This window comes from Procambarus clarkii, chromosome 3 (assembly GCF_040958095.1).
Source record: "Procambarus clarkii isolate CNS0578487 chromosome 3, FALCON_Pclarkii_2.0, whole genome shotgun sequence".
Classification (NCBI taxonomy): Eukaryota; Metazoa; Arthropoda; class Malacostraca; order Decapoda; family Cambaridae; genus Procambarus; species Procambarus clarkii.
The window spans coordinates 44,948,411-44,959,097 of NC_091152.1; the positions used below are offsets into that span (position 1 = coordinate 44,948,411).

Genomic DNA, 10,687 nt, shown 5'->3' on the forward strand with positions numbered 1-10,687 from the left:
ACATCAGTAGAAATGTTACATTCATTTCCTGTACAGTTTCTATATGGTAGCATCTTCACCCCATACATGTACGTCTGCCCTAAACAAATAGGGGTCGGATATAGGCTGGTCGGGGTAGGCCTAACGTAAATGCTATAAAATATATCAGGTTATAAAGCTACCCTCATGTACTATTTTCACGAACTAAAATTAAATCGTTTAGTGAAATCTGGGTTTGAAAAAACGTAGAGTTTACATCAAACTCTACGTTTTTTACAAACTTTGTTGTAACAAGGATGAAGTTGAATTAGATCTAGGTATCCCCATCTCTGCTGTCAAAACTGTATTGGTCCAGACACTCAGGTCTGATAAGAAAGGAAGAAATTACTGACTCCCAACGACCTGAAAGTACTAGTATAAAAAGCTATGATTTGTTCAGATCTGAAACCTACATCTATGGACAGCACAAAACGTTCACTAGACTGTGCGACTCAGTGGTTGCAAGGATCAGGTTGGGTTACCGTTACCTGTGGCAGGTGGCTGCAGGTGACGGATCTCTCAATCCTGAGCAATCCAGTTGCAAATTCTGTGGGCAGGAACTGCGGCACGATCTCCCGCACTACATCACTGAATGCCCAGTTATTAAACCTTTCAGACCAGTTGGCATGAGGTACCTGGAGCTTTGCAATTACTTTATTCACTGTCGTATTCTTCAAGATATCCTCACAGTGTACCCAAAATTTGCCAGTGCAGGCTATTAAACATATGGCCCTGTATGACTAACCTTCCTGCGAGATGGGGACTTTTATTACCACTGCTACCTTACTCACTCTTGTGTTGATATCCTCAAAATGCATCCAGAGTCTGCCAGTGCAGACTGTCTATCACATGCCTCTGTATGACTAACCATCCTGTGTGATGGGGATTTTATAGCATCACCTAGTTAGCTTTTTTGACACACTGTACTCCACTTCATATGGTCTAGGGTAGCTGCACTAATGCAGATGTACCTCATATATTAATAAAAAAATAATGTACAAACTTTTTTGATGAGTTACTCGAGTGGGAAGATAATTACAGTGATAAAGACAAGATGGATACATAGACGGACAGAGAGATGGGTAGACAGATGGATAGTTGTATGAATAGATAGATGGATGGATAGATCAAGAAATGTATTGGAAGATAAATGTATAGATTGACAGATAGATATATAGACAGATGGGTACATGGAAAGAAGATTTAAAGGATTGATAGATAAATAGACAGATGAATGGATAGATAGATGGATGGACAGATAGATGAATAGATAAGTGAGTAGATAGATGGATCGATAGAGATATGGATTGACAAATATATGAATTTATAGACTGATAGATAAATCGATAGATATATGGATGGGTAGATAGATCGATGGATAAATGTATGAAAGGGTAGATGGATAGACAGAATACAGACAGAGAGACCTGCGCAACGCCGAATTGTTACGGCCCTACTGGAACGCTACCGGGTTCTTCTCTGATGGTAGTAGAGTTTGGGAATCCGGCCCCAAGTTAGTAGAGGCTTTCAAGGAGTGTGTTCCGTAATGCAAGTTAAAACTATAGGGGAGGTACACAAATACTCCAGTTTTCTAATATATGTATATTCTCTTATGTATATTCCTTTATATAATATATATATATATATATATATAATATATATATATTTATATATAATATATATATATATAATATATATATATAAAATATATATATATAAAATATATATATATATAATATATATATATATATAATATATATATATATATATATGTAATATATATATATATATATATATATGTAATATATATATATATGTAATATATATAAATATATAATATATATAAATATATAATATATATATATATATAATATATATATATATAATATATATATATATAATATATATATATATAATATATATATATATAATATATAATATATATATATAATATATATATATATATATATATATATATATATATATATATATATATATATATATATATATATATATATATATATATATATATATATATATATATGCATATTCTCACCACCATATGTATAAAGACCCAGGAATTATTACTACACTATTATATAAAGTTTAGTCTTCCTCTGAAGACACTTGACACTCTGTCACGCACACTCTGGGTAGCCCTGGTTCCTTCTTCCGTGGCCCACTATGAATCTACGATGACTACTACGAATCGACCCTGGCCACAGGCCAGCCAAATCACAGTCCCACTGGGTGCTTCGTCGTGATGGCCTTCAACCACAATCCAGCCTGTAGCTGGCAGGTACCGATCAGCCTCGCTGTTTAGGCCACTCCACGACCGATACTAGGGTTGCGAGCCCTAGGCAGGAGCCTCGTGTGACTCGCTGGTCACTCTCCTCATTCAGCACCACAGTGGGTAGTCTCCTCCACTAGCCAGCCCCGGATAAGGCGATTCCCGACACTGCCACTCCTCAGGCAGGCTATTATACTCTCAACAGAGTTCGTCCGAGGGTGGCTCACAGCTTCTTCAAAGCAGACTGGTGGAGAGACCTTGGCTGCCTTGGGTAGACTGATCCATCGTCCAACATAGCAGTCCCAGGTCGACTCTGCAAGCAGACACGTCATTAGTATACTAGGACACTACCTGGGACCACTAGGAAACATCACTAACTAGCTTAGACACAAACGTCCACCTCTTCACTCCATAGATGGCATTCACTGCCTAAGCACTACCTCACCAGAGGTCAGCAGCGGCTACTCCACGAGCCAATTAAGACGGGAATCCAGCGCCTATTGCCGGCATATCCTGTCACCACTAGATGGCGTCGTCCATTTGGAGGGGATTTCGGGAGCGGACACACAGATGGCGTTGTCATCACTGCTCCGTGCTCCGACGATGGACTCGGGTCCGTAACACGAATAAACCCTCAATAATCTATATGAGAGAATGGCTGTTTGCAGGGTGATTGATTAGTGTCTAGCAAGTGTCAGGGAATAGTAGGGGTCGTCCCCTATAGGACTCTTATTTTGAGAAGGCTCTAGGCTCATATTTCCAATCCCAGTGACTCCAGTGACGTATATAATATGGGTGTAATTATCCTAAGATTTCTGATAGAACAAGTACAGCTGTTATCGACGATATATTATATATATATATATATATATATATATATATATATATATATATATATATATATATATATATATATATATATATATATATATATATATATACATATATATATACAACCCGTTCTCGCAAATTCGTAAAGTCAATATTGACTTATTAACTACGTGCATAGGTGATATACTAAACATAATAGATACCCCTAAAAAGATTCATAGAAAACACCGACCTTACCTAACCTTGTTAGTATCTTAAGATAAGCATCTTATTGCTTCGTAATTACAATTATTACTTAACCTGTACCTATTATAGGTTAGGTAATAATTGTAATTACGAAGCAATAAGATGCTTATCTTAAGATACTAACAAGGTTAGGTAAGGTCGGTGTTTTCTATGAATCTTTTTAAGGGTATCTATTATGTTAAGTATGTCACCTATGCACATATTTAATAAGTCAATATTGACTTATTAAATTTGCGAGAACGGGTTGACATATATATATATATATATATATATATATATATATATATATATATATATATATATATATATTATTAAATATGACCGAAAAAGTAAGATTAATAATTCTAACACGAATTTTCTCAATCTTTCGTACATTACGCTTCACTGTTGGAGGTAAATCAAAAATCAATTCTCCAAAATTCATTTTTATTTCCAGTCTGACGCGACACGGGCGCGTTTCGTAAAACTTATTACATTTTCAAAGACTTTAGTTCACAAATACACAACTGAATAGAACTTACGTATCTCCGATTTTATATCTACATTTGAGTGAGGTGGAAGGGGTGATGTGGCATTAACACAAGACAGAACAAAATGTGGTATTAATAGGGTATTAATTTCATCAACACAAGACAGAACAAGAGTATTAATAGGGTATTAATTTCATCAACAGACAGAACACGAAGCAATGGATATTGAATAGAAGTGTTTGTAGAAAGCCTATTGGTCCATATTTCTTGATGCTTCTATATTGGAGCGGAGTCTTGAGGTGGGTAGAATATAGTTGTGCAATAATTGGCTGTTGATTGCTGGTGTTGACTTCTTGATGTGTAGTGCCTCGCAAACGTCAAGCCGCCTGCTATCGCTGTATCTATCGATGATTTTTGTGTTGTTCACTATGATTTCTCTGGCGATGGTTTGGTTGTGGGAAGAGAACCTCTTCCCACAACCAAACCATCGCCAGAGAAATCCTAGTAAACAACACAGATGTTGTGTTGATGAAATTAATACCCTATTAATACTCTTGTTCTGTCTTGTGTTGATGAAATTAATACCCTATTAATACCACATTTTGTTCTGTCTTGTGTTAATGCCACATCACCCCTTCCACCTCACTCAAATGTAGATATAAAATCGGAGATACGTAAGTTCTATTCAGTTGTGTATTTGTGAACTGAAGTCTTTGAAAATGTAATAAGTTTTACGAAACGCGCCCGTGTCGCGTCAGACTAGAAATAAAAATGAATTTTGGAGAATTGATTTTTGATTTACCTCCAACAGTGAAGTGTAATGTACGAAAGATAGAGAAAATTCGTGTTAGAATTATTAATCTTACTTTTTCGGTCATATTTAATAATATATGTCTACAGGAAAGACTGCTACCAAAATATTCTAATATATATATATATATATATATATATATATATATATATATATATATATATATATATATATATATTGGTAGCAGTCTTTCCTGTAGACATATATTATTAAATATGACCGAAAAAGTAAGATTAATAATTCTAACACGAATTTTCTCAATCTTTCGTACATTTCTTTTCACTGTTGGAGGTAATTCAAAAATCAATTCTCCAAAATTCATTTTTATTTCTAGTCTGACGCGACACTTGAGCGCGTTTCGTAAAACTTATTACATTTTCAAAGACTTTAGTTAACATATACACAACTGAATAGAACTTACTGAATAGAATAGAACATCTCCGATTTTGTTTATATCTACATTTGAGTGAGGTGGATGGGGTGAGGTGGTATTTAATAAGTATAAGTAAAGTTGGTATATGTATATATATATATATATATATATATATATATATATATATATATATATATATATATATATATATATATATATATATATATATATATATATATATAGGGGGGTACCACCACTGGTGCAATTATAGGGACCCACAGCCTCAGAGAAGGGATTACAGAGCATTCAGGAAAAAACTTGCCATTTAACTCTGAATACCTAAGAGTGTTCGCTTCTCCTACCGCCCCCCTTTTTTTATAGTGTACACTTTATTATGCAAGGTTATACAGTTACATATCTGATTTTATACAAAAAATTAACATTAGGAGGACACAAAAAAAAGTTCGCTTCCTAGAGGCTGTAGATTTCCTCGAACTCCTCCGACGCCGGGCAGGAACCGAGGATGCAGCGAGCATTCCCCCTCTGGATCGCGACACTGAGGCGCTGAAAGAGAAAACTTGCTGCTCTAGGGTCTCTTGTGGTGTCAATAAGCTTGGAACCAAGATCCTTAAGAAACCTTCTTGCACTCTCTCCCCATGGGCCTAGGGTCTCAGACCCTATTGGAACGAAGTTGTACCGATGATCTAATTTCCTGTACTTGGCTGACTTGTGTCTTTCTCTGCGTGTCGCCGCGGCTCCTGCTGTGCCGGCAGAGAGGTTGATGTATGTGGTTGCCAGGGTGGATACACAAGTATAGTCCCATGCCAACTGTCTGCCACCCTTCCACGGTCGCAGTGTGATTCCGTCTGGTCGGCCGATAAAGCTAACAGAGTCACGGTTCAGTAGGTTGCGGGGCTCTCTCTCCGCTGGACACTGAGCAGAGGCAAGGCTTCTTTTAATGATTTCATTGACTTCGTCGTGTCTAGTGTGCCAACCACCAGATTTTCCACAGTGCAGGCCATGCAGTCCATATTCGTCAGCATCTGCCTCGCCGTAAATACACCTATGAACAGTGTAGATAGGGGCAGCAAGACGGAGAGCGACTGCAATACGGAGCTCCTGCGGATTAAGATGTGTGCCTGTCGCAGACATAGGGACTGCCAAAAGGAAGTCCCCTGCATGGGGAGCCTGCACAGCTGTGAGGCGTGCACGATCACTGGGGGTTGTTGCTGCCTCCAGCAAAGCTGTGGCTTCTTTGTCTACAATGGGGCTGTCCCAACTGGATTGTTTCTTGGCTTTCGGCATGGCTGGTCTGAGTGCTGGGTCCGCCATGGCACCCCATTTCGTGTCGCATTCCGTGTAGTGGGGGTCCTGTATCCCCGCTACATCACTCAGGGTGTCAGGTAGAATTTCCTTAACCAGGTCATCTGATGCTGAGGAGGAAGACAGGAAGGCTGGGACAGCAATTTGGGTGGCGGTGCGGACACCCAAGCCACCGAGCCTGACAGGAAGAGTGGCTTGTTTCCACTGGCATTCATTGAGGGAGAGGTTAACAACTTTTTCCAGCATGGTCTTCAGTAAGAGGTCATACTCTTCAAGCTTTCGGCTGTCGTAAGATGGGGCGCACCTCAGAAAGTAGGTTAGCCTCGGAAGGGATTGGCATTTGGTGAGGAGATAAAAAGCATCGTGGGCATCGATGTCACCTATTCTGTCTTCCATCCTTCTAAGGTCTGCGATTTTCTTGTCAAGGATCTCCTCAATGGCGATAGACCCGAGAGGGGGCTCCAAGGAGGGTGCTGTTCTCGGCCCTAATGACATGGGCTCCAGGCAAGGCAGACCTTATTCTAGCTACGATGTCTGGGTTGGAAGAGACTACTTCACACTTGGAAGGGTTCAGGACAAGACCCAGGCTTACTTCTTGCTCCTTTATTTTCCTGATATCTGCCAAGAGATGGTCTACGGTGCCAGCTATGGTGCCATCACCCAAAAACCAGATGTTGAACTCGCTGGACAAGCTTTCGGTGATTTCTTTTAAGACTAAGCAGAAAAGAATGGGAGCAAGAGTATCACCTTGCTGAACACCTTCACATGATCTGATTTCATGTTCACCAAAGAGCAGTTTTGACTCACCACTGTAGCACGAAAGTATGAACGGGTAGAGGGGCCAGAAATGGCGATGTACGGCACAAATATATATATATATATATATATATATATATATATATATATATATATATATATATATATATATATATATATGCGAACAAGCCTGAATGGTCCCCAGGACTATATGCGAATGAAAACTCACACCCCAGAAGTGACTCGAACCCATACTCCCAGAAGCAACGCAACTGGTAACTACAGGGCGCCTTAATCCGCTTGACCATCACGGCCGTCAAAGGAAGTGATAGCCGAGGCTATTTGAGCCACTTCCCCGACGGCAACTCGGATGGTAATCTTGGGCATAGCATTTCACCAAATCACCTCATTCTTTGGGGCACACGTGAGGAACACAAATGCGAACAAGCCTGAATGGTCCCCAGGACTATATGCGAATGAAAACTCACACCCCAGAAGTGACTCGAACCCATACTCCCAGAAGCAACGCAACTGGTAACTACAGGGCGCCTTAATCCGCTTGACCATCACGGCCGTCAAAGGAAGTGATAGCCGAGGCTATTTGAGCCACTTCCCCGACGGCAACTCGGATGGTAATCTTGGGCATAGCATTTCACCAAATCACCTCATTCTTTGGGGCACACGTGAGGAACACAAATGCGAACAAGCCTGAATGGTCCCCAGGACTATATGCGAATGAAAACTCACACCCCAGAAGTGACTCGAACCCATACTCCCAGAAGCAACGCAACTGGTAACTACAGGGCGCCTTAATCCGCTTGACCATCACGGCCGTCAAAGGAAGTGATAGCCGAGGCTATTTGAGCCACTTCCCCGACGGCAACTCGGATGGTAATCTTGGGCATAGCATTTCACCAAATCACCTCATTCTTTGGGGCACACGTGAGGAACACAAATGCGAACAAGCCTGAATGGTCCCCAGGACTATATGCGAATGAAAACTCACACCCCAGAAGTGACTCGAACCCATACTCCCAGAAGCAACGCAACTGGTAACTACAGGGCGCCTTAATCCGCTTGACCATCACGGCCGTCAAAGGAAGTGATAGCCGAGGCTATTTGAGCCACTTCCCCGACGGCAACTCGGATGGTAATCTTGGGCATAGCATTTCACCAAATCACCTCATTCTTTGGGGCACACGTGAGGAACACAAATGCGAACAAGCCTGAATGGTCCCCAGGACTATATGCGAATGAAAACTCACACCCCAGAAGTGACTCGAACCCATACTCCCAGAAGCAACGCAACTGGTAACTACAGGGCACCTTAATCCGCTTGACCATCACGGCCGTCAAAGGAAGTGATAGCCGAGGCTATTTGAGCCACTTCCCCGACGGCAACTCGGATGGTAATCTTGGGCATAGCATTTCACCAAATCACCTCATTCTTTGGGGCACACGTGAGGAACACAAATGCGAACAAGCCTGAATGGTCCCCAGGACTATATGCGAATGAAAACTCACACCCCAGAAGTGACTCGAACCCATACTCCCAGAAGCAACGCAACTGGTAACTACAGGGCGCCTTAATCCGCTTGACCATCACGGCCGTCAAAGGAAGTGATAGCCGAGGCTATTTGAGCCACTTCCCCGACGGCAACTCGGATGGTAATCTTGGGCATAGCATTTCACCAAATCACCTCATTCTTTGGGGCACACGTGAGGAACACAAATGCGAACAAGCCTGAATGGTCCCCAGGACTATATGCGAATGAAAACTCACACCCCAGAAGTGACTCGAACCCATACTCCCAGAAGCAACGCAACTGGTAACTACAGGGCGCCTTAATCCGCTTGACCATCACGGCAGTCAAAGGAAGTGATAGCCGAGGCTATTTGAGCCACTTCCCCGACGGCAACTCGGATGGTAATCTTGGGCATAGCATTTCACCAAATCACCTCATTCTTTGGGGCACACGTGAGGAACACAAATGCGAACAAGCCTGAATGGTCCCCAGGACTATATGCGAATGAAAACTCACACCCCAGAAGTGACTCGAACCCATACTCCCAGAAGCAAGTATGGGAGTATGGGTTCGAGTCACTTCTGGGGTGTGAGTTTTCATTCGCATATAGTCCTGGGGACCATTCAGGCTTGTTCGCATTTGTGTTCCTCACGTGTTCCCCAAAGAATGAGGTGATTTGGTGAAATGCTATGCCCAAGATTACCATCCGAGTTGCCGTAGGGGAAGTGGCTCAAATAGCCTCGGCTATCACTTCCTTTGACGGCCGTGATGGTCAAGCGGATTAAGGCGCCCTGTAGTTACCAGTTGCGTTGCTTCTGGGAGTATGGGTTCGAGTCACTTCTGGGGTGTGAGTTTTCATTCGCATATAGTCCTGGGGACCATTCAGGCTTGTTCGCATTTGTGTTCCTCACGTGTGCCCCAAAGAATGAAGTGATTTGGTGAAATGCTATGCCCAAGATTACCATCCGAGTTGCCGTCGGGGAAGTGGCTCAAATAGCCTCGGCTATCACTTCCTTTGACGGCCGTGATGGTCAAGCGGATTAAGGCGCCCTGTAGTTACCAGTTGCGTTGCTTCTGGGAGTATGGGTTCGAGTCACTTCTGGGGTGTGAGTTTTCATTCGCATATAGTCCTGGGGACCATTCAGGCTTGTTCGCATTTGTGTTCCTCACGTGTGCCCCAAAGAATGAGGTGATTTGGTGAAATGCTATGCCCAAGATTACCATCCGAGTTGCCGTCGGGGAAGTGGCTCAAATAGCCTCGGCTATCACTTCCTTTGACGGCCGTGATGGTCAAGCGGATTAAGGCGCCCTGTAGTTACCAGTTGCGTTGCTTCTGGGAGTATGGGTTCGAGTCACTTCTGGGGTGTGAGTTTTCATTCATATATATATATATATAAAATATATGCATATATATATATAAAATATATATATATATATATATATAAAATATATAATATATATATATATATATATATATATTTTATATATATATATATATATATATATATATATATATATATAAAATATATATATATATATATATATATATATATATATATAAAATATATATATATATATATATATATATATATATATATATATATATATAAAATATATATATATATATATATATATATATATATATATATATATATATATAAACAATCTTTGGACAACACCCACCAGTGGGACTCGAACCCAGAAAGCACAACTACCTTCCAGTAGCTGGCATAACTAGTATGCTTTAACCCACTACGCCATCAGACCTTACAAAAGAAGTAGATAGTTCGAGATATATATATCTCAAACATCTCTACCTCCCGAAGGCACCAGATGAGTGAGGGGTCAGTCTGCAATTTTCGTCAAGCCACTGTCAATGTGAGAGAACTCGTGTCCAGCTTATAAGCCTATACTTGCATAAACCACAAGTGAAGATAAACAATCTTTGGACAACACCCACCAGTGGGACTCGAACCCAGAAAGCACAACTACCTTCCAGTAGCTGGCATAACTAGTATGCTTTAACCCACTACGCCATCAGAC

At 40.9% G+C, this 10,687-nt stretch overlaps 1 protein-coding gene across 1 annotated transcript in view; it reads right to left on the reverse strand.

The window, feature by feature from the left end:
• Positions 1-470: 470 nt before the first annotated feature.
• Positions 471-10,687, reverse strand: part of LOC138368997 (collagen alpha-2(IV) chain-like) — a 45,610-nt gene continuing 35,393 nt past the window's right edge. The window contains exons 3-4 of the mRNA XM_069331747.1: positions 6,955-7,076; positions 471-653 (exon numbers count right to left, since the gene is read on the reverse strand). Of these exons, the coding sequence (XP_069187848.1) occupies positions 471-653; positions 6,955-7,076 (305 nt within the window). The remainder of the gene's footprint in view (positions 654-6,954; positions 7,077-10,687) is intronic.